Consider the following 25,301-nt stretch of genomic DNA (forward strand, 5'->3'; position numbering starts at 1 on the left):
CACCTAATTCAAGCTACGCATTCCTACTTTTTCTTATTTAAGCATTAAATTAAATATTTTCATATGGAGTTCAACAGTTACTTTTAGTTTATATATTTATGCTACATAATGATTCTAAATAATGTTTCCAAAAATGTCTAAGTTATCAACTTTTTTATTTCTTACCTTAATGCCTTTTAATATCTGATATAAAAGATATTGAATTCTGTCTTCTGTCAGTCTTCCCATGACTTTGTTCAAATCAGCATCCATAAATGGCATAACTAGGTAGCTAAAATTAAAATCATTCAAGATAAACAGACCTTTTTTTACATAAAATAACTATTAGCTACACAAATTCAACCAAAGTATTCCAAGTAAATGTTGTGTTGCATGTGCTCAGATCCGTACAATTATTTAAAAATAACGTCAAGTACCTATCCTTTATTCAAGTGCCTAATGCAAGATGTATCATCATTTGTAACTGAAGAAGTTGGGTCCTCCATTTTCAGCTACAATAATCATCAAGTAAAGATTCAAAGGTGACATTTTAAGGACTGCAGGGGAGAAACTGCAACTGTGCCACCAGCTGGAACACAATAGACCCCGCATCCCCTCTCTTTTTCCTTAAAACATATACTTATTGTTGGCCATTGAGATATTGTGGCTATTCTGAGACAGGTTTTTCCATTTACCTTCATTATGGTTTATGGAGCAGTAGGCATGCCAGTGGCTTTGCCTCACTTCATGGCTCATCTTGTTCCAGATAGGTCAGAAGACAAAAATCTGAAATTTGGAAAGTGCTCGGAGAAGAAGCTAAAGAGAGAAAATACCTACATGGAAATTGAGGTGAGCAAGGACTGATAGCGAAAGTGATCTGGATGTGAAAGTGGAGGGTATGATCAGTAAGTTCACGGGTGACACAAAGATTGGCTGTGCGGTAAATGGCAAGGAGCAAAGGCTTTATTATAGGATATAGACCGGCAGAACAGTGGCAAATGGAATTTAACCCTAGAAAGTGTAGGGTGACGCATTTTAGGAGGACTAACAAAGCAAGGAAATACACAAAGAATGGCAGGACACTAGGAAGCACGGAGAACCAGAGGGATCTTGGGGTGCATGTCCAAAGATCACTGAAGGCAGCAGGACAAATAGATAAGATGGTTAAGAAGACATATGGGATACTTGACTTTATCAGCTGAGGCATAGAATGTAAAGGCAGGGAGGTTATAAAGTGCTCATTAGGTCAAGGCTGAAGTACTGTATGCTGTAAGTTCTGTCACCATGCTGTGGGAAGGATGTGATTGCAATAGAAAGGGTGCAGAGGAGATTCTCCAGTATGTTGCCTGGGCTGGAGCATGTCAGCTTTTGAAAAGAGGCTGGTTATGTTGAGGTTGTTTCCTTAGAGCAGAGAAGGCAGAAGTCCTGACTGAGATGTACAAAATTACAAGGTACATAGATAGGAGAGATACTAAGAAGTTTCCCCCCTAAATAGAGAGCTCAATAACTAGGGGGCATAAATTTTAAGGGGCAGGAAATTTAAAGGAGATTTGAGAAAAGCCAGTGAGTGGTGGTAAGCTGGAATTTACTGCCAGAAAGGGTGGTAGAGGCGGGAACCCTCACAACATTTAAGAAGCATTTAGATGAACAGTTGAGGTCGCGGGTGGGGGGGGGATTTTTCCTGTTGCCCACTCATAGCATACGGGAGGCAGACCATGCAGAGGTCCATTGACCCCAAGCAGGATTTTCCATTTTTGGAACGAATACTCTGAATATGAAGCTGAATATTTGTTAGGATATCATAGCTTAAACCTTACTAACATTTAACTTCATATTTGATTCTGGCAGTGTGAATAATGCTGTGTCTGTGATTGTTTCCTGTCACGAGACCTTAGTGTTTATTTTTGACAACAGCTCAATGCAATTTTGACCACGATGTTGTTTACGTTATAGATGTTTTCAGAACACTTACAAATCATTAAATTCATCCAATGTAAGAGCTGGTGTGAAGACATCAATGAGGCCAATAACCTGGAAATGAATGGTACAATATTCAGGCAGGATACATCTTGTAGTAACCACTTTTTATCAACTCCTGTGAAAACTAAATAAATTGTTATGATTGCAGTTATTTTTCTGTTTCTGAAACCTGACCACATTACCTCAACCTCAGGAAGATTATTAAAGGGCCGACAAAAATTTGTTTTCCTAACTATAAAGTTATCTGCAGAAAACCTTTCAAGTTACTGACCTTCCCTTTGTATGCCATTCCAAATTAGGTTTTCCGAGCTCCAGTTCCTGCTCACAGCCCGCCCTTTTCTCTTTATTTTCTAATTAAAAAACAAACTTTCTAGAATGTTTTTTTTTCATTTTCATTCTAAAGGTTTTGGGATTTTGACTTTTTAGTTGTCATCCTGGGGTTTATGTTTTTAAATTTATTTATTAATATCACAAGTAGGCTTACATTAACACCGCAATGGAGTTACTGTGAAAATCCCCTAGGTGCCAGCGGGTACACTGAGAGAGAATCTAGCATGGGCAATGAACCTAACAAGCAGGTCTTTCGGCCTGTGGGAGGAAATTGAAGCACCCGGAGGAAACCTGCACACAGAGTGACCCAAACCAGGGTCCCTGGCGCTGTGAGGCAGCAGTGCTAACCACCATGCCACCCTATCACACATAATGATGGACAAGACAGTGAACCTGTCTCAGTCATGTCCTATGGAAACGGATCAGGCTACCAATGATGGGAATGAGCAGATAAAATAGTTTCATTGGCATTGCATCAAAATAGAGGGTCTTGCGGGAAAATTGCCATTTTTGAGCAACATTCTTTTCTGTGGTTCCTTGAAAGGACAATTTAAATGCCCCAACAGCCCGTCTGCTTCTCTGTTTGCTCTATAAAGCAGTCTTCAGAACTGGTTTTCAATAGCAAAGGCAATTTAAGCTGCTGCACAATAATTCTTCATAATTTATAGTGAAAGGAAACCATTAATATAAATTAACAGATATTGATTACATGTCTACTCACCATATTGGTGCCCCTTGACATATTTGTCAGGTATGCAATGACCTTTCGAACACCATTATTCTTGCATTAGGTCCTTAGGAAACACAAGTTGATCTCTATTCTGGTTTGACTGCCTACATTTTTCACCCATCTCCTCGATGGGTGTGTCTGACAGAGATCTGGGCAATCCAAGAACAGTTGCTGAACTCGTTTAGTGCACTAAATTTGGAACGTATAATCTATTCTGCACTTCAGTACAACATAAAGTAGCCTGCATGGGGGCAGGTATGCCATATTTTAGATGAGACATTAAGCCGAGGCTCTACTTCATTGTTCGGATGCGCACAACAGATCTCATAATGCTCCAGTTCTCCCTTTGTCCTAGCCAATATTTATTACTGAGTGTGTGAAAACAGATGAACTTGACATTTATTTCATTTGCTGATTATGGACCTTCATTTGCCCAAATGATCTGTTGTGTTTGCCCATACAACACAGGTGACTACACTCCTAAAGTAATTTATTCACTATGAATCAATCTGGACATGCTAAGGTCACTACACGGTATAAATGCAAGTTTTTTTGCCAAATAATACTTATTCAAGCCTTATAAGACACAGAATAATAAACAGACATGCACAATATCCTTCCCTATCCAATTATTAAAAGTTCATTTTTATTAATGGATCGTAATGTAAGCAAAACCATGGTGAACCAGGGAATATATTCACTTACAATGACATAAGCTATCATTTTGTACACAATGTATTATAATATCATTGATCTTTCAGTGCTTTTTCCAAGGACATGAAAAAGCCTCCAGTCCATTGTATCTCATCTTGTTTCTCGTTGTTTCAGATATTTTTCTATTGCTTTCTGTTTTTCGCCATCGTCAAAATACTCAGTGGGAAAGTTTCCTGTAACAGGGCATCTAATTGCATCCATCAGGAGTTGGCCTTTCACCTTGTACCCTCTAGCTCAAAACATTTTTGCCCATAAAGTTGCCAGAAGTGTGAGCTGACAATCACACAACAGGGGGATTGGGGTTTCTGCGTGCATCATCTAAACCAATCAGATTTAAAGATTGGTAAATTAATAGAAGGAGGGATGAGAAGAAGGTGGAATTAGAGTGTGTGAATTCAATGTAAAATGAGGTACAAAAGATGAAAAAGATATGGGAATAAAAACTGGATAAGAGGAAGAGACAAAGAAAACAAAAACAAAATTTAACATTTTTACAATCACCCAAAAATATTCAAAACCTGTATCCACACTTGTTATAGCTAATATTCAGTGCCAGAGAAGTTGAGTGGTTGATAAGTACCCATTTAGCAACTGTGATAATTTTTATGAGTACATTATATATAAAACTATAAGATTGTTATGTTTTGCGATGCTCTCTTTAATTTTAAGGTAAAAGGAAGGAATGAAGATGGCCAGGTGACCTGCTCTAAATTCTGTCTAATAACAAGCCTGGGTTGCTACGGAGACAATGGTACCCAGGTTAACCTACTTGGGAGATGTTACAAAATGTTCATATCTGTAGACACTAGCAAGAGCAGTTGTGCTGACTATGGGAAGACTGTTAGTCTCCAAGTTCCACAGGGAGTTGTTAGGAATATCAGTTTTTACAAGCGGTTATACATTAAACTGCCTATTTAATTACATGTTAGAATGGAGTTGCGGTATCTAGAAGATAGCTAATTAGCCTGGATAAAAGATCTTAGATTGAAGACGCTGAGTTCATGGTGATTTAAAGAAAGCTGGAAGATTCCCCTGCTTGGGCTAGAGGGATGAAATCTCCAGTGTAATCCTTTCAGTGAAAGTTAAACCTGGGATTGGATGTTATCTGTCTATGGAAGCAAAAAAAAAGTAAATCCATTTGGTCCTGTTAAAAAGCTAAATGGTTTAAAGTTTTTTAAAGCTCATTTATTAGTCATAAGTAAGGCTTACATTAACACTGCAATAAAGTTACTGTGAAATTCCCTTAGTTGCCATACTCCAGCGCCTGTTTGGGTCAATGCACCTAACCAGCACATCTTTCAGACTGTGGAAGGAAACCTGAACGCCAGAGAAAACCCATGCAGACATGGGGAGAATGTGCAAACTCCACACGGGCAGTGATCCAGGCCAGGAATCGAACTCAGGTGTCTGGCGTTGAGGTAGCAATTCTAACCACTGTGCCACCAGTTTGTAGGGTGCCTAGCGAAGAGTGTTTAGACAATGATGCTTTTATTTATTACAATAAAAGTCTTAAAATTCTTATCATGTGATCCTTTCAGTCAGCCACTGGAAGATTGGTCTCCATGGGGATCATAACATGTTTTTGTTTTAAATTAATCTTTCATGGAATGTGAGCATCACTGTCTGGGCCTGCATTTATTGCGCATCCCTAATTGCCCTTGAACTGTGTGACTTGCTAGGCAATTTCAGAGGGCACTTTTGGCATCAACTACATTGCTATGGGTCTCAAATCACATTTAAGCCAGACTGAGTAAGGACAGCAGATATCCTTCCCTAAAAGAGATTAGTGAACTAGGTAGGTTTTTATGATAATTGACAATAGTGTCATGGCCATCAGATTTTGTTTTATTGAATTCAAATTCCACCAGCCATGGTGAGATTCATTGCCACAGCATGAACTTGGGTCTCTAGATTAGTCGTCCAGTGACAATACGACTATGCCACTGTGTCCCATTGTTGCTGAATTATCTTTAACAATTTAGTTAATAATAATTAATAATTGTTAAATGAATACTTATGCTACTATAAAAGAAATCTGCCATCGTAGGTAGGAGAAAGGACACCTGAAACAGTTGCAGTTTATGGTCCTATGGCTTTGACTGATGTCAGTGGCCGAAATAGGTAATTTACTGTGGGGAGGCAGTGGCATGGTGGTATTGTCACTGGATTAGTAATCCACAGACACAGGGTGATGGTCTGGGGACCCAGGTTCAAATCCCACCACGATAGATGGTGAAGTTTGAGTTCAATAGAAAAAATCTGGGATTAAAAGTCTAATGATGACCCTGAAACCATTGTCGATTATTTATAAAAAGCCATCTACTTTCCTAATGTTGTTTAGGGAAGGAAATTTGCCCTCCTTACCTGGTCTGGTCTACATGTGACTCCAGATCCACACCAATGTGACTGACTGTTAAATGCCCTCTGAGGTGGGCAATAAATGCTGGCGCAGCCAGGGATGCCACATCCCATGAACGAATAAATGAGAACTTGCAGGACAGAGTGTTGACCTCCATTCTGTCACAGGCAGGTCATCTCCATGGCTCAGCCATGTTTTAGTCTCAAGAGAGCCCACGAACCAACTGGAAAATCCCAGTCAGCATCAATAATGTGGCCGTGAGCCTACGTGCTATTTGTTGGGAGGCATTCTTCATTCCTACCTGCCCATATCCCCGCCTACACCACCAATCAAGCCTGTTCAAAACAGTCTTGCCTTTGTAACCAGGTGAAAATTCACCCCAAAGATTCAAACTGTAGTCACATATTTTAAATTAGGCCCCAGACTTTCATAGAGGAGAAGGCCTTTGCAATGTGTTTCCATGATCCAAAATCATTCAACAGGCAAGTCTACGGGAAACAATGTCCATTTTATTTGCAATTGTTCTAGCCTTTTATTAATTTTTATGTTTCTTACTGAAGTAAACTTTTGAGCTGAGGTAGCGATTCAAACCAAGGATCCTTTCTGTAGAATTGCCTAGGTGCAGTATTGTAGGCCAACGCTGTAAATACTCAGTCTTCTGTGAAGAGCTTGAGGTCCAATTTAAAAACATTTAGCTATTCTTTGAATCATTATCCATTGTATGCTTGCTTGTTTGGTTTTCATAGCTTTGAAAAACTGGTTGAGCGACCCAGATGCTCAGTTTTACTCATTGAGCAAGTAGATTCAATTAAACTGCCACTGATTTGCTTACATTTACTAAGCTGGATATTTGATTGATAACCATTCGGTATCACACTTTCAGATGCCATATTTTCTTGCTGTGGCAGATTCACGGTGGAACAGCAGTTAACACTGCTGCCTCACAGCACCAGATTCCCAACCTGGGTTATTGTCTGTTTGGAGTTTGCACATTTTCCCCGTGTCGGTCTGGGTTTCCTCCAGGTGCTCCAGTTTCCTCACACAGTCTGAAAGACGAGCTGGTTAGGTACATTGGTCACGTTAAATTGCCCTTCAGTATACGTGAACAGGCGCCAGAGTGTGGCAACTAGGGGATTTTCACAAAAACTTCATTGTAAGTCGACTTGTGACTAATAAACAAACTTCAATTTTCTTACCAGAAGAAACATTTTTAATTATGTGTCGACTACATCTTTTGCCACGAGGGGGCACAATCTCACTGTAATATCTACAGCAGGAGTAATAGGTCACATTGTTTATGAGGATATGCAGCCTCTCAGAATAATATTTAGACTGAAATGGAATCCAACCCATACAGTATCAAGAGCTGTTTGGCATTTCAGCCTTCGCGTGCTCATTATCTTCACAGCAAAATGATCAACTGTAGAGTGGCTTGGCTTACTAAAGCACTATTACAATTTGGCAACATATTTCTATTCAAATCCAAAGTGAGGAATTCAACAAAGAGAATAAAAGAACACAAGGTTTCTAAAGAGGCATTGGTAGAATCCTCAGAGCTGGTCTTGGAAGAGGAACAATAATGTGATGAAACTGGGTCAAAACCTGAACCGAAAAAAGGACAAATCATTTTTTTTAAATAAGCCACCATTATGCCTGATTCAATGCACTTGGTTAACCATTAGCACTTATGCTCATCCATGCTCAAAAGCCATCAAATTTTAAAAAAGACTTTAAAAAAAACACATTAAAAAAAAATCAATCTGGACAATGTTGATCCCATCAGGCTGATGCAATGATTACTGGACTTCAAATTAATCTGTTTTATTTTTACCTGCAATGGTCATCTGTCAAAAATTACATGCAAACTTCATTAAACGCTCAATCATTTCCTTCCATCAAAACAAATATTTCACAAGCAGCAGGAAGAGAATAGATCAGTACAAAAGTGGGGAAGATATTATCCTGTCTCTCAAAAGATTGATATGTATGCCTGAGATCCTAAATCTATAGATACTGTGGCAGCTCTTTTGGCCAATACGCTCACTTTCACAAAAGACTGACTTTCTGTACACTCACGATTAACGGGTGAAGGTTTACTGTTTGAGACAGCTGAAACCACAAACAAATGTAAACAGCTTTTTTGGAAAGGAAACAGAAAACACAGATCGGAGAATGGAGTGTCATAAGCCACTTTCCACCTTAAGTTGTATAAGATTATGAAGGGCATAGGTAGGGTAACAGTAGGGAGCTTATTCCTTGTTCAGAGGTGATGAACACAAGGGGTCACAAGGTCAAGGTGAGGGGGCAAGGTTCAACACAGATGTCAGGGGTACATAATTTACACAGAGAGTGGTGGGGGCCTGGAATTCACTGCCAAGGAAGGTGGTTGAGGCGGACACACTGGGATCATTTAAGACTTATCTAGATAGCCACATGAACAGACTGGGAATTGAGGGATACAAACGAATGGTTTAGTTGGGCGCATGAATGGTGCAGGCTTGGAGGACTGAAGGGCCTGTTTCTGTGCTGAATTGTTCTTTGTTCTTTGAAAGTAATTTTAACGTGTTAGTGTTGCTGCAGTTACTGTGATTCCTGATATCAATGTTTCACAGTACTCAAAAATCTGAAAACAGGAACAACCGATATCATGTGCTCCAGTGACATTGCAAGAACAGTCAGCAAGTAGCTGGAGAAAGAGCATGTTCATGCCATGTAAGTCAGAGCTTTTTATGGATATGAATTTTTGTTAAAAGCATAAAAGATGTAATGCTCTGGAAGGGCATTGAAAATTAATAGCATTAGTTCACTCTGCATTCAATTTATCACACTTGACAATTAAACCCAATAGTGCCCAGCTGTGTCTATAATGTCTCATTTAAATCACAGATGCCTTCAACTGATGCTGTCAACTGTTAATTGGCCAGAACAGGGGATAGCAAATAGAGGTCCTACTCTATTTGTTGATATTGAGAATTCTAATTATTCCCTGGCTAACGGTTCAAATTAAATATTTTCACCTCAACCGAAATAAATGCCGATGTTTCTTCCACGAGAATGTAATGGAACAGCAAAGTGCATGTTGCAGTAATTCAGTCTGTGGATGGAAATGAATTTATATTGTTTTACCCTTACATTTTGCATAATCGAAATGCTATCCTGCTGAGGACTGGCTGGGCTCGAGGCTACTGTTCTCCTTCCTTCCATCCACAATAAGTGTAGAGTTCAATGTGAAAAATCGGATATATTGTACACAAATTTAAACATATCCCTTCGACTTAAAATTGTTGGGAGAAACAGATGCATTATTTCTATTCTATTTCCTGTGCTGCAATTACCTGTACTGAATTTTACAGCAAATACCAGTGGCAATGTGCGGAGATCTTATTTTTAGTTTTGTAATACCCATTTTTCAAGCACAACACTGCCTATTAAGCTCCCAGTAAGGCAAGTAGAAAGCTTGAGCACACTTCCTGCTGGAAGTGCAATTAACCATGCCATTGAAAAATATGGGCCTTGAGATCTTCATTGTCTGAGGCAGCCAGTATCTGCTGCACTTAAGTAAACCAAGACCTTAAGACTACAAGAACTGTCATTCAAATTCATTTGCCTTAGTATGGAGTCTAGGGGAGATTCCGTGGCGCAGTGGTAGTGTCCCTATCTCTGGGTCAGAAGCTCCGGGTTCAAGTCCCACTTCAGGACTTAAGTGGCCACGGAGGGTGCGTTCATGACATGGTCATAATAGGTTGGTCATCAATCTGAAATCCTTTCAATATGCCTGATGGCAAGTGTTAATGAGGAAATAGGTTTCCTGGTCTGCCACATTGTAGAAGCAATGGCAAACTACAGCAATAATTTGCCATGCATAACCATGAAGCAATGCAAGTCCACAGTCACCGACACTATGTTAGGGCATGGTACCTGTAGGAGGAGAGCATGATGTGTGCCCCTCTGACTTGATATTTAAAGAAAACACAGTGCTGGACCTTACCCCAGTCTCCCCCATCCGATTACTGCCACTCCTGAATGCCTGCCTTTTCTCCTCACCCCACCATCCAACTAACTGTTAATCCTTTCCCCCACTCACTTTCCCAGTCAACTTTCAATCCCAATTTCTGGCCTGCTATCCTTCCTTTTGCCATACCTGGCCTCCAATTCATTGGTGTCACTTACCCGAAGGCCACAGTGACACAAAGCCCAATTTTGATTTCCTCTTTGCAGGTTGACTGTTCATGTCAAGCTGCTGCATGCAATAGAGCCCTTCTGGTGAAGGGTTAGCATTCTGTGCCCCTCTCTGAATTTCCAGGCCCTTATGTCAATGGCTGGTACCAATGTCAAGAAGCAAATCTGTCCCAATAGCTGATCCTACCCAGGCTGCGATGCCCAACTTCTGTTCCTTCTACCAGCAGAAACAATTGTGCTGCTGATGACTCATGGATTTTTTGACAAAAATCTGAGTTAGCATTACCAACATGTTTGGGCCTTCAGTATTGCGGCTTCCTGAGGCAGGACATGACTGAAGATGGCAAGTAGCACCACTGGAGAAAGGAAGCTAAATGTCAATTCCACGCACTCCTGTTGAAGCTCATTGTCTGAGATTTTTCTACAAAACCATTTGCAAATCAGCAGTTTCCCATCCGGGGTTTTTTTTAAACGAATTTTTATTTTTTGTGAATTTTCCCCATGAGATGTATTGACTTAATAAATGCTGAGCTGCATTTGCTAGCATACCTGTCTCCACCACATGTCATCAATGAAGAGATTACAGGATTCCTGCTCCAAACACTTAGCAGCCCCCTACATTCCTTCCTATCGTGCAAATCAGTGTTTTTTATTAACCAACCAAGTACTGAATCTGTGGGTTCAACCAACTATCCAAATCATTGGCCACTGCTGCCTTAAACTGAGAAAGCGGCAACAAGTTAAACAAGGAACTTATGGGCAGGTTAATCAAATTGTGGGCAAATTTCCATTGTTCATAGTCTGGAGTGAAATTAGTTCACAGAAAGACAAATTAATTCAGTAAGAATCTTGATGAATTGTAAAAGATGGGTCATGCTTGATTAATTTAATTACATTTTTTGAGAAAATTACAGGAGTGTTCAGATAAAAGGAATGCAAGGGAAGCTGTTATATGTGGATTTTCAGAAAGCTTGCTAAAGAGCCAGATAAGAAACTAGTTACAAAAGATTTAAAAAAACAGAATCAATATAGGAATATGATGGAGAAGTGGCTCCAAATAGAAAGTATAATAGTGCCACATCAAAGATTACTACACAAGGTGAATGCATATGGTATAGGAGGTAACATATTAGCTTGGGTGAAGATATGGTTAACCTACAGTGAACACATGTTAGAGATAAATGGGCCACAGGGATCAGTGATGGGGTCTCAACTATTTACAATCTATTTCAATGACTTGGATGAAGGGACCGAATGTATGGTAGCTAAATTTGCCAATGACACCAAGATAAGTTGTCAAGAGGAATCTACAAAGGGATATAGACAGGTCAGACAAGTGAACAAAAATTTGGCAATGGAGTATGATGTCGGAATATGTGAACTCATTCACTTTGGCAGGGAGAATGGAAAAGCGGTGCACTATTTAAATGAAGAAATTGCAGAACTCTGTGCTACAGAAGAATCTGGGTGTCCTGGTACATAAATAATAAAAAGTTAGTATGCAGACACAGCAAGTAATTAGGAAGACAAATGAAATGTTGGCATTCATTGCAAAGGGAGTGGAATATAACAAGTGGGCAAGTTCTACTGCAGCTGTACAGAGCCTTGGTGAGACCATAATGTATAGATTTGGTCTTCTTATTTGAAAAAGATATAATTGCATTAGAAGCATTTCGGAGAAGCTTCATTTCTGGGATGAAGGTCTTCTCCTATGAACGAAAGTTGAACAGGTTGGGTCTTTATCCATTGAGAGTTTAAAAGAATGAGAGAGTATTATGTTGAAACACAAGATCCTGGGGGGACTTGACAGGGTGGATACTGGCACAATGTTTCCTTTCGTAAGGGAGACTAGAACTAGGGGACACAATTTGAGAATGAGAAGTCTCTCTTTTAAGACAGAGATGAGGAAAATCTTTTTCTCTTGAGGATTGTTAGTATGTGGAACTCTCTTACCCAAAAAACAATGGAGGCTGGTTCAAAGAACGAAGGAAATTACAGCACAGGAACAGGCCCTTTGGCCCTTCAAGCCTGCACTGACCATGTTGCCCAACTAAACTAAAACCTCTGACTCTTTTGGGGATCATATCCCTCTATTCCCATCCTATTCATGTATTTGTCCAGACGTTTCCTAAAACTCACTGTTGAATCTGCTTCCACTACCTCCCCAGCAACAAGTTCCAGGCACACACCACCCTCTGGATAAAAAATTTCCATGATGTGGGTATGCCGGCGTTGGACTGGTGTAAACACAGTAAAAAGTCTGACAACACCAGGTTTTAGTCCAACCGATTTATTTGATAATAGACTCACAAGCTTTCGAGGTTTCCCTCTTCGTCAGGTGAATGGAGAGTTCTGGCCTCAGACAGAGCATATAAAGCACAGACTGTAACCCCCGTGACTTGCCTGGGTTTGCAAAACCTCACTTACTGTACTGTCTGGAGACAGTACACATCTCTGTAACCTGTGATCAGTGCTCCTTCCACTCACATTGTCAGCCACTTCAGGTCTTGAACAGCAGGTTAGGTGTAAGGATTCGCATTCTAATCAGTAATCTCTAAACTGTCTGTGCTTTATATGCTCTGTCTGAGGCCAGAACTCTCCATTCACCTGACGAAGAGGGAAACCTCGAAAGCTTGTGAGTCTATTATCAAATAAATCGGTTGGACTAAAACCTGGTGTTGTCAGACTTTTTACTATAAAAAATTTCCCTCATACATCTCCTTTAAATCTTGCTCATCGCACCTTAAATTGATGTTTAATCTAAACCTATAAAAGTAATTGACTCTTCCACCCTGGGAAAAAGTTTCTGACTATCCACTCTGTCCATGCCCCTCGTAATCTTATAGACTTCTATCAGGTTGCACCTCAACCTCCTTCGTTACAGTGAGAACAAACCAAGTTTCTCCAACCTCTCCTCATAGCTAATGCTCTCCATTCCAGGCAACAACCTGGTAAATCTTTTCTGTATCCAGTCCAAAGCCTCCACATCTTTCTGGTAGTGTGGCGACCAGAATTGAACACTATTTTCCAAGTCTAACTAAGGTTCTGTAAATTTGCAATATGACTTGCTAATTTTTAAACTCAATGCCCTGACAGATGAAGGCAAGCATGCTTTATGCCTTCTTGACTACCTTCTCCACCTGCATTGCCACTTTCAGTGACCTGTGTACCTGTACATCCAAATCCCTCTGCCTATCAATACTCTTAAGGGTTCTGCCATTCACTGTATATTTCATATCTGTATTAAACTTTCCAAAATGCATTGCCTCACATTTGTCCAGATTAAGCTCCATCTGCTATTTCTCCGCGAAGCCTCCAACAATCTATATCCTGTTGTATCCTCTGATGGTCCTCATCACTATCCGCAAATCCATCAACCTTTTGTGTTGTCCGCAAACTTACTAATCAAACCAGTTACATTTTCCTCCAAATCTTTTATATATAGTACAAACAGCAAAGGTAACTGAAGATATTCATGGCTGAGTTTGATAAGATTTTTGATGGACAAGGTAATAAAAGGTTTTAGAGGCAGGCAGGACATTAGAGTTGAGAAAATAACTCGATCAACCATGATGGTGCAGGCTCAGAGGGCCAGATAGGATCTAGAAGCAGCAGTAGCCTACGTTCCTAACTGGAATAATTGGATGTTCTTGTGTTTGGTTGGATATGGTTAATAGTTTGCTCTAAGGGCTTCATTTGTACAATTATAAAATCACAGAATTGTATAGCACGTAAGGAGGCCAATTAGTTCATAATGTCTGTACGGGCTTGCTATCAATTTTGCTCTATTCTTCTGTCCTTTTATTTGAAGAAAAGCACAAGGGAATTGATACGAAGTTTGCTGATGTTACTAAATTAGGAGGCTTGGCAAATTGTGTGGAAAATGGAGAAGATTGCAAGAGAACAAAGATAGTTGTTTCCAAATGTATTATAGCCTGTAAATCTTCACAATGCATTCGGATAAGAGGTTCGCATTCTGCTGAATGCCACTTAGATGCCTTGTTGCCCGTCAAATTGAATTTAGAAGTTCTCACTTCAGCTGTCTCTTTCAGTCAGCGTATTCCAGATGTGTAGGCAATTGACTCTTAGCATGCCCATTTAATAAACGCACCCAGGCATCCAAGGGGAAACGTTATTTACTTTTTTTCACAAAATGTGCAAGTAGTTACAATACACTTGCGCTCTGGTGAAACAAAATCATATTTGAAAGGTGATCAGTTTATTGAGCTGATAATCCATTTTTATTTCATGGTGTCACTGCTGCCTCACATCTCCGGGGCCTGGGTTCGATTCCCGGCTTGGGTCACTGTCTGTGAGGAGTCTGCATGATTTCCCCGTATCTGCATGGGTTTCCTCCAGATGCTCGCTAAGTGTCCTCCACAATCCAAAAGTCTTGCTGGTCAGATTTATTGGCCATGCTAAATTCTCCCTCAGTGTACCCTAACAGGCGCTGGAGTGTGGCAACTAGGAGATTTTCACACTAACTTCATTGCAGTGTTAATGTAAGCCGACTTGTGGCACTAATAAATAAACTCTAAAACTATAGTCCATAGCACAAATCCAATTTTGCTTCATAATCAAGAAAACATCCAGTAGTTATTAGAACCCACAGGAATGTCATTGCAGTTCACTGCTTAGATCCTTGCCTAGTACTTAGTCGTACCTTGCATCACATGAATCATGTTATTGCAAAAAATAAATGAGGCATGTTCTGTAGTAAGAAATTCATACTCGGAAAAAGTGCTACTAAGACTGAACTTGCAGATCAAACATCAAAATAACTTTGGGGATCATATTTAGTCAGTAATAGGAAGTTGTTAAGAATATAGGTGTGGCTAGTTTTTATTTCCAGTTGTACAGCTGAATAAATGTGACTGTTCTATTTCTGGAACTCTGAGACTGGCCTGTGAATATTAGTTAGCCAAACCTGACCACTTTTAAGAGTTTTTAAAGGGCGAAACCATTCGGGATCAAGATGGAGAGAATTTGTTATTACACCAGAGAGTTGTGAAACTGTGGAATTCTCGGTCCCAGAAGGCTATGGAATCTCAGCCAGTGTATGTTTAAAATAGAGGCTGACAGATTTCAGAATGCCAATGACGTAAAGGGATATGGGGTTATCGTGGGAAAAAGGCACTGAAGTGGATGATCAGCCAAGATTGGATTGAATGATGGAGCAGGCTCAACAGGTTGAATGGCCTACTCCTCATGCTCACATGAGGAGTAGAACAGAATCTGTAACAGAGCATAATCTATAACTTGTAACTGGTATGGAGCATTGACTAATGTGAAGTTTACTTTACATCTTCACAGTAAAATTTGGCAAAAGATTAACTAAAATGCTGCAAGACCAGGTTAAAGACAGCATCAGGCTATATTGTTAATGCCATGGAGGCAAAGCTGAAAACATTAACAATTTATAAAAGCTTTCTAAATAATGCCATTGGCTCTTTTCCAAAGATGCAAAGACAGAATTATCCATTTATGGATGAAAACATTCTGGTGGACAGGACACAAAGACCACTCTTACATAACTTTGCTTTTATTTCCCCAAAACATTCATATGTTTATTGCTGTGGTAATTTGGACTTCCTGCCAATGAAACTGCAAGTACTGACAATTTAACAGAGCATTTTTGTCAAGTGAATTAGTGCAAGGAGAAATGGGAACACAATAATATTTACCAAGTACTTTCTTTAGATCAGGGATTTGGAACCGTCACTGCAATGGGCTGAATTCCAAGTTGGATTGTCTACAATAGATGGATTACTTTCAGATGAGAAGCCAAAAACATCCCCATGGTGTAGAAATGAACATTTGCTGACACTGCATTGCTCGCTGAAGCAGCACATTTACTATTATGTGGTAGGATGTCTTCACGTTTTCCGCTCAGCTGGCTTTGTTTTCATAGGGAACGCAAGCCAGGATCTCTGATCATTAGTTGAATTGAGAACAGCTCTATTTGGCTTATTTACATGGCTATCTAAGTGTCAGCCCACAACTGGGCTGCTTGCGTGTGAGTGTCTGAACGCAGAAATATCAACCCACCATAAACAAAATAACATCTGACAATTCTCAACTGAATTCTCCACCCAACTGTGGAACAGACATACATTGCCTCCCCACCAACTTTCTCAGTAAGTGAGACCTTATTGGTAGAAGAAAATAGCATTGTTATCACAAATGCCTGAAACCTATTAATCTGCAACACAGTAGAATGAAGCAAATCTCAATCGTGCAGGTAAGTGGCATAAAGATAAAACTGTTTAAACTATGAAACCAAGCACCAGTGCAAAATTACACTGTTCAAAATTGTCAACATATAAAGTTAGCAAGGGACAGAGGGTGATAACCTCAATTCATTTTCATTACCCAAGTATGCTAGAAAAGTATTATCCAGATTACTGCCCACTTTCCCTTAATTGGCCTGTGTAGTTATCTGTTTTCTCACCTCTCCCGGGAGATTCCATGGCTTCTGGGTGTCATGAGGAGTGCAGCAGGTATCACATCTACATGGGACAAGCTAGATGATCAGGGAGCCCTTCCACCTCCTTCAGCTTTTGTACACTCATTATATCTGACACAGACAGAATGGCGTCCTGTGTTGTATCATTCTAAATGTGAATTATGCATATAATGTGAAGAACAAGATGAACCTGAATTTATTTTCCACCTAACAAGATTGTACCCTTTAAGAAATGAAAACCCAAGAAAATGGAAAAGCAAGCCCCTCAAACCTACTCTGCCATCAATAAGATTACACTGTTTCTATTCATCTCCATTTTTCCCACCCAATCCCCATACCCTGGATTTCTTAGAATTCAAAATCTTCAGCTTTTCATATGCTTAATGACAGAGCCATCCACAGCTCAGGGAGGTAGAGAACTTCAAAGATTCACAACCCTTTTGAATGAAGACATCTCTCAGCTCAGTCCCAAATGACTGATCTCTTGTGCTGAGATAATCAATGCCCCCTCATTCTAGACTCTTCAGCCAGGGGAAATTGCCTCTCAGCATTTATCCTGTCAAGTCTCTTCACAGCCTTGTATATTACAATGAGATCACCTCTCATTGTTCTAGATTCCAGAGCATACATGCCTATTCTACTCGATCTCTCTTTGTGGGAGACCAAAACTGTGCACAACCTCAGGTGTCATGTACCAAAGCCATGTACAACTACAGCAAAATTTTCTTACACTTTAACTCCTGCAATAAAGACTGACAAATTATTTGCCATGTAAATTACCTGACGTAGCTCCATGTTGATTTTGTCTTCCATGTAAAAAGAACACAAATCTCTCTTTTAACACCAACATTTAAAAGGTTCCCACAATTTTAAAACTATTCTGCATTTTTGTTCTACCTCCCAAGGACAGCATGGTGGCACAGTGGTTAGCACTGCTGCCTCTCTGTTCAATTCCCAGCTTGGGTTACTGTCTGTACAAAGTCTGCATGTTCTCCCCATGCTTGCATGGGTTTCCTCCGGGTGCTCCAGTATCCTCCCAGAGTCCAAAAGACATGCTGGTTAGGTGATTAGCCGTGCTAAATTCTCCCTCAGTGTACCCGAATAGGTGTTGGAGTGTGGCAGGTAGGGGATTTTCACAGCAACTTCAGGGCGGTGTTAATGTAAGCCTACTTGTGACAGTAATAAATGAATGTTAACTTTAAACTTAATAGGATGGAAATTGTGGGGACGCTACCATAATCCTCTAATCCTCCTTATAGGCAGATGTGGTCCCAGAGAGCTGGAAATGTTATGTCCTTGCTTGAACAAAGGATGTAAGGATACCCAGCAATTACATCCCAGCCAATTTAACCTCAGGTGTAGGAAAGCTTTTAGAAACCATCATCTGGAACAAAATTCACAGTCACTTGGACAAATATAGATTAATCGAGGAAAACCAATGTGAACTTGTTAAGAGCAAATCATGCTTAACTAATTTGATTTGAGTTTTTGATAAGGTCATAGAGAGGGTTGATGAGGGTAAAGTGTTGATGTGGTGTATCATCGAATCATCAAATCCCCAAGTACAGAAGGAAGCTATTCCATCTATCGAGTCTGTACCAACCACAATCCCACCCAGGCCCTATTCGTGTAACCTCACACAATTACCCTGCAATCCCCCTGACACTCAGGTCAATTAAGCATGACCAATCAACCTAATCCTTACATGTTTGGACTGTGGGAGGAAACCGGAGCATCCGGAGGAAACCCACGAAGACACAGGGAGAAAATGCAAACAGATAGTTACTCATGGCTGGAACTGAACCTGGGTCTCTGGCATTGTGAGGCAGCACTGCTAACCACTGTGCCATTGTACATCAACTTCCAAAAGACATTTGATGAAGTGCCATACAACAGATTTGACAGTAACGATGAAGCCCATGGAATAGAAGAGACAACGGCAATATGTGACAGGAAACAGAGAATGGTGAATGGCTGTTTTATCAGATTGGCCAAGGTGTAACACTGAGGGTCCCATGAGGAGTTGATGTTAGGATCCCTGCTTGTGTTTATCTATAGTAACAATCCATTCTTGGGTTTATGGGCACAAATTTAAAATGTACAGATGACACAAAACTAAGAAGTATTGTGAATAGTGATGTGTCCAGTGATAAGACTTTAAAAGGACACTGCGAGGCTGCTGGAATGGGCAGACAGATGGGAGGTGAAATTTAATTCAGAGGAGTGTGAGGAGATCCATTTTGTCAGATGAATAATCAAGGCAATGTAAAATAAAGGGTGCAACCCTACAAGGGTGCAAGGCAGATGGGCCTGGGACTATATGTACACAAATCATTGGAGATGTCAGGACAGATTAAGAAAGTGTTAAAAAGGCTTACAGAATCCTAAGCTTTATAAATAAAGTCATTGAGTATAAAAGCAAGGAAGTTACAATGAACTTCCATCAAACACTGGTTCAGTCCCAACCGAGGTAGTCTGTCAAGATCTGGATACCACACTTTAGGAAGGATGTGAAAACATTGAAAAGGGTACAAAAAATATTTAACAGAATTGTTCCTGGGTCAAGGGACTTCAGTTACAAGGACAGATTGCTGAACCTGGGGCGATTCTTTTTGGAGGAGAAGATCGAGAGGCAATTTGATACGAGTGTTCAAAATCATCAGGGTTCTGTATGCAATGGATGGGGAGAAACTATTCCCATTGCATATGGGTCAAGGACCAAAGGCCTCAAATTCACTGATCAGCAAAAAAAAGCAATGGCAACATGAGGAAAAGTATTTTTGATACAGTAAGCATTTAGGACTGTTTGTGGTGAAGGAAGATTTAATCGTGACTTTCAAAAGTGAACTGTATAATTATGTTACAATGATTTGAAGTGTTTGTTTATATGATTATGCATGTTTGCTTTATGAATGCATGACTAAGTGCCAAGCCCAACTAACAGATTTAGCTTTGGAGGGGCTGTTGACACAGCTGTGGCTGGGATTGTTTTACAGTTTTGAGCAGATAATAGCATTAAATGTTTTGAAGAGATTTTTGAATGGCTGTTTACTTTGACACAGATTAATGGGCACTAGAGATGAGTTATTTTCAAGGGGCGATTGAATGGCAAGTAACGGGAACGCATTGAGAAATGGCCTGACTCAGGCTTCCTGACTCAAGAGAGGAAAATCAACACCTTGGGCTCGATTTTATCATTGCATTGCACCCATTTTCAGGTGCAAAAACTTGGTAAAGTCTGACGTGAGGCAAATAGTGCAATCCACATCCGCCTCGGCAACGGACACTACGTCAATTTAAATGCATTTGCATGCATTTAACTTGACTTAATGAGCTGGATGCCCAAAACTTACCAGCATTTCCCTCTTTCCGTTCGCCCATCCAGATTCAGCGTGAAACAGATATGCTCAACAAAGGTCTGTTTCAGGCGCTCCAGCTTCTGAGGACCGAAGTTCAGAGCTTCCAGCTACTCTCTAACTCAGATCGGTGGTGGGGGGTGGTGGGCAGGTCAGATCTTTGGTTGGGGGGTGGGGAGGAGGGAGGCCGGATCGTTCTCTGGTGGTGTGGAGGGGGTGGGAAAGGAGGTGGGCCAGATGTATCTGATCGTGGGGAGGGGGAGGGTGGCAGATTATTCTCTGGTGGGGGAGGGGGAAGAGGAGGGAATTGAGATCATTCTCTGGTGGTGGGGGAGGAGGAGAACTAGAAACATCTCTGGTGGTGGTGGTGTGGGGGCGGTGGTGGAGGAAGGCCAGATCATTCTCTTGTAAAGAGGGAAGGGGGGGGAGGACAGATGGGGTCCGCTGCCACTCTGTGGGCGATTGGTGGGGGAAAGGGGATGGGGTCCGCTGCCAGTTTGTGGACGATCAGTGGGGGGGGGAATCGGGGAGGAGGTCGCGATTGGTTTGGGTAGCGGAGGTGGTGGTGGATAAGGGGGACAGTTATCTTGTGGGGGTGGGGTAATATGTGTAGGGGCCATTGCTCCCAAGCCGCTTTATGTGACCCGGGAGCAATGTGACAGGGGAGCGTTTTTCACATTTTTTTTCACTGTGCACGTGAAGTTGAAGGCTCCAATCGGAACAGCAGTGTTTCGGGTGCGATAAGCCCCGGTCGCAGCGCAATTCAGACTCGCAATTGTTTTGAGGCTGAGTGTGTTTGGAGGCACTGGAGAACAGGTTTACAAATCGGATCTGAATCATGCCCAGATTCAGCACTTAGAATCAAAATGGTAAAATCATCCCCCTTGTCGCAAAAACCCAGCTTGCAGGTGCAGCAGGTGGTCAGGAAGGCGAATGGGATGCTGGCCTTCATAGCGAGGGGGATTGAATATAAAAGTAGGGAGGTCTTGCTGCAGCTGTATAGGGCATTGGTGAGGCCGCAGCTGGAGTACTGTGTGCAGTTTTGGGCGCCGCACCTGCGCAAGGATATTTTGGCCCTGGAGGGAGTGCAGAGGAGGTTTACTAGGCTGATACCGGAGTTGAGGGGATTGAGCTATGAGGAGAGGCTGAATAAACTAGGCTTGTACTCGTTAGAGTTTAGAAGAATGAGGGGAGATCTCATTGAAACGTATAAGATGATGAATGGGATGGATAGGATAGAGGTGGAGAGACTCTTCCCGCTCAAAAAAGACAGTAGGACTAGGGGGCACAGCCTCAAGATAAAGGGGAGGCGGTTTAGAACGGAGTTGAGGAGGAACTTCTTCACTCAAAGGGTGGTGAATCTCTGGAATTCTCTGCCCGTTGAAGTGGTGGAGGCTGCCTCGCTAAATATTTTTAAGAAGCGGGTTGATGGGTTCTTGATAAGAGAGGGGATTAAGGGTTATGGGGAGAGGGCGGGAAAGTGGAACTGAGCCACAACAGATCAGCCATGATCTTATTGAATGGCGGGGCAGGCTCGAAGGGCTAGATGGCCTACTCCTGCTCCTATTTCTTATGTTCTTATGTCTCAAATTTGACTTAAAAATCTCTGGGCTCCTCTGGACATTAAGACTGTGGGCCCAATTTTACCATCAAGTTGCGCCCATTTTCAGGCACAAAAACTTGGTAAAGTTGGGCATGATGTGAGTAGCACAATCTGCACCCGCCTTCACACTCATTCTCCCTTTACCAATCACCAAAAATGGCCAGCATCTGGACCATACCCAAAATGGGCACTACATCAATTTAAATGCAGGCAGGTCCAATGGCTCGATATCAGTTTAAATGCAGGCGGGTCACAGTGATTATTTTCCAAACCTCGCTGGATTCCGGGGAAGCGCCGGAAGATTGGAAAACGGCTAATGTTACGCCGCTGTTTAAAAAAGGTAGCAGGCAAAAGGCAGCAGGCAAAAGACCGGTTAGTTTAACGTCTGTTGTAGGAAAAATGCTTGAATCCATCATCAAAGAAGAAATAGCGAGGCACCTTGAGAAGAATTGTTTGATAGAGCAGACGCAGCACGGATCCGTTAAGGAGACGTCGCGTCTGACGAATTTATTGGAATTCTATGAGGACATGTCCAGTGCGGTGGACGGAGGGGAACCGGTGGATGTGGTGTTTCTCAATTTTCAGAAGGTGTTTGATAAGGTGCCGCACAAAAGGTTGTTACAGAAGGTTAGGGGGCATGGAGTTGGGGGTAAGGTGTTAGCGTGGATAGAGGATTGGCTGTCAAATAGGAGGCACAGAGCGGGTGTCAATGGGTGCTATTCGGATTGGCGGTTGGTGACTAGTGCAGTGCCCCAGGGATCGGTGCTGGGGCCTCAGCTATTTACCATTTATATAGATGATCTGGAGGAGGGAGCTGAGTGTAGGGTGTCGAAATTTGCTGATGACACAAAGATAAGTGGAAAAGCAAATTGTGCAGAGGGTGTGGAAAGTCTGCAGAGGGATCTAGATAGGCTAAGCGAGTGGGCGAGGACCTGGCAGATGGATTACAATGTTGGCAAGTGTGAGGTTATTCACTTTGGCAGGAATAACAGTAGGAGGGACTATTATTTAAAGGGAGAAAAGCTGCAGCATGCTACGGTACAGAGGGACCTGGGGGTCCTTGTGCATAAGTTGCAAAAACCCAGCCTGCAGGTGCAGCAGGTGGTCAGGAAGGCAAATGGGATGCTGGCCTTCATAGCGAGGGGGATTGAATATAAAAGCAGGGAGGTCTTGCTGCAACTGTACAGGGCACTGGTGAGGCCGCAGCTGGAGTACTGTGTGCAGTTTTGTCGCCGCACTTGCGCAAGGATATTTTGGCCTTGGAGGGAGTGCAGAGGTGGTTTACTAGGCTGATACCGGAGTTGAGGGGGTTGAACTATGAAGAGAGGCTGAATAGACTGGGCTTGTACTCGTTGGAGTTTAGAAGGATGAGGGGGGATCTTATTGAGATGTGTAAGATGATGAAGGGGATGGATAGGGTAGAGGTTGAGAGGTTCTTCCCGCTCAGAAAGGACAGCAGGACTGGAGCGCACAGGCTCAAGATAAGGGGCGGGGGGGGGATGCAGTTTAGAACGGAGTTGAGGAGGAACTTCTTCACTCAAAGGGTGGTGAATCTCTGGAATTCTCTGCCTGTTGAAGTGGTGGAGGCTACCTCACTAAATATATTTAAGACGCGGGTAGATAGGTTTTTGATAGGCAAGGGGATTAAGGGTTATGGGGAGTGGGCGGGAATGTGGAACTGAGCCACGACAGATCAGCCGTGATCATATCGAATGGTGGGGCAGGCTCGAAGGGCTAGATGGCCTACTCCTGCTCCTATTTCTTATGTTCTTATGTCAGATAGCTCTCTGGTGTGGAGGGCGGGAGGGAGGCGGGTCAGCGTAGGGGGATAACATGGCAGGCCTTGGGCCCTGAGGTAGGCTCCAAGGAGCCTCTGGTGGGGGCAAGGGGCCACGATCGGTCTGTGTAGTGGGCGTTAGGGGTTAAGGGAGATAGTTATGTCGTGGGGGTGGGGCAGTGTCTGTGGGGGCCTGGGGGAGGCATTATCAGGCCCGGGAGCAATGTGGCAGGAATTATTTTTCTATTTTTTTACTGCTCATGCGCAGTTGAAACTCCGATTGGAACAGCAGTGTTTCGGATGTGATAAGCCCCACTCACAGGGTTCTGCAGCGCAATTCAAAATTGATGATTTTTTTCAGGCTGAGTGCATATGGGAGTGCCGGAGAAAGGGACTAAGAGTCGGAAGTGAAACAGTCCCAGTTCCAAGTCTGGCCAACACTTAGAATCAAGATGGTCAAATTGGGCCCTGTATGCCTGCAATGGACTACACCAAGATTTAGCAGCTGTGTCTCTGCTACTCTGTTTAAGTTTTAAAGCAACTTCGATCAGCTAATAGTCCTTCCCACATTGCAGCTGTAACCTGCTGTGCCCAAAATTAGTCTTCAAATTCTGCTGGTTTTTCAGCTTTATCGACAGCCTGATTACTGGCCAAAGCTTCACTCTTTTGGGTCAAGTACATTTCTGGATCTAAAGATGACCTCCAACTTGTGCACACCGCCTGGATATTCATTCTCCTGGAAACATTTCCAGTAGTGCATTTTCCAACATCTTATTCTTCAACTAACATCAGGACTCAATTTCCCCACCATACAGATCTCTAAATTTGGACAATAGTTTGTCGATAACACATCAAATGTTTTTTGTGCTTCGTGTATCTGGTGAGTAAAGGAGCCTGCTGTTTATTGCAAGAAAACACTGGTAACAAAATGCAAATGTATTAGTAATAGGGGCATTTATCATAACACAAGAGCAATTCTTAAAAAGAAAGCAAACACAGGAAGTAAAACAACTGAGCAGTCTATGAATATGTTTACATTGTGACTCATTCAAAATATTAAGATTCATCTTTAGCACAATTTGCACAACGATAACTTGCACTTTTAAAGCACATTTAACATACTAAAGCTATCTAAGACACTTCACAGGCTTGTTGTCAGATAACTTAGTGTGAGTTAGGATACTGGTACCATAATTTTAGATAAACTCAGGTATATGGGGAAGGGAGGGTGGTCAGAAGAGCATTGGAATAGTTGAGTCTGGAGATATTAGAAGAATGGATGAGAGCAGCGAATGAGCTTAACCAGGTCTGGAGACTGGCAATTCAGAGGGCTGAAACTGTATGGTCTTTGTGAAGGAGACAGTAAGAAGTCTCACAACACCAGATTTCGGAGTGAGGTGAGTCTGATGAAGGAGCAGTGCTCCAAAAGCTTGTGCTACTAAATAAATCTGTTGGACTTTAATCTGGGGTTGTGAAACTTCTTATTGTACCCTTCCGAGTCCAATGCTGGCATCTCCATCATTTGTAAAGGAGAGGATTGGGATTGGAAGTTCAGTTCGCCATCTAACAAAATACTGAGATTGCGAATAATCTGGTTCAGCCTGGGACAGTGGCCAGTAGGAGGGAATGGAGTTAGTGGCTAGTAATCTTAGCTTTTCGTGGGATTTAAAAGCAATGGTTTTTGTCTTTCCAATGTTTAATTTGTAGACATTTCTGCAGGCAAATAAGCTGCCAATACAGGAGGGGTTGAAAGAGATGGTGCTGAGTTTGCATTAATTAGAATGTCTTCAAATGATATCGTGAGAGATCTAATTGAAGAAAACCATGG

The 25,301-nt window shown here is 41.8% G+C and overlaps 1 protein-coding gene and 1 long non-coding RNA gene across 3 annotated transcripts in view; one reads left to right on the top strand and one right to left on the bottom strand.

The window, feature by feature from the left end:
- The window catches only part of LOC145357006 (uncharacterized), a 49,367-nt gene extending 47,324 nt beyond the window's left edge, over positions 1-2,043 (top strand). The window contains exons 2-3 of the long non-coding RNA XR_013889231.1: positions 746-828; positions 1,933-2,043. This is a non-coding gene — a long non-coding RNA (uncharacterized LOC145357006). The remainder of the gene's footprint in view (positions 1-745; positions 829-1,932) is intronic.
- The window catches only part of LOC145357005 (mitogen-activated protein kinase 13-like), a 66,965-nt gene that overhangs the window by 34,833 nt on the left and 6,831 nt on the right, over positions 1-25,301 (bottom strand). The window contains exons 3-4 of one of the 2 annotated variants that reach the window (XM_080210047.1): positions 1,952-2,010; positions 166-271 (exon numbers count right to left, since the gene is read on the bottom strand). The exons of the other annotated variant lie outside the window; for it this stretch is intronic. Of the exons in view, the coding sequence (XP_080066173.1) occupies positions 166-271; positions 1,952-2,010 (165 nt within the window). The remainder of the gene's footprint in view (positions 1-165; positions 272-1,951; positions 2,011-25,301) is intronic. 2 annotated transcript variants of the gene reach the window in all.

Source organism: Carcharhinus amblyrhynchos, chromosome 22 (genome assembly GCF_965287045.1).
Source record: "Carcharhinus amblyrhynchos chromosome 22, sCarAmb.v2.hapA, whole genome shotgun sequence".
NCBI classification, from domain to species: domain Eukaryota; kingdom Metazoa; phylum Chordata; class Chondrichthyes; order Carcharhiniformes; family Carcharhinidae; genus Carcharhinus; species Carcharhinus amblyrhynchos.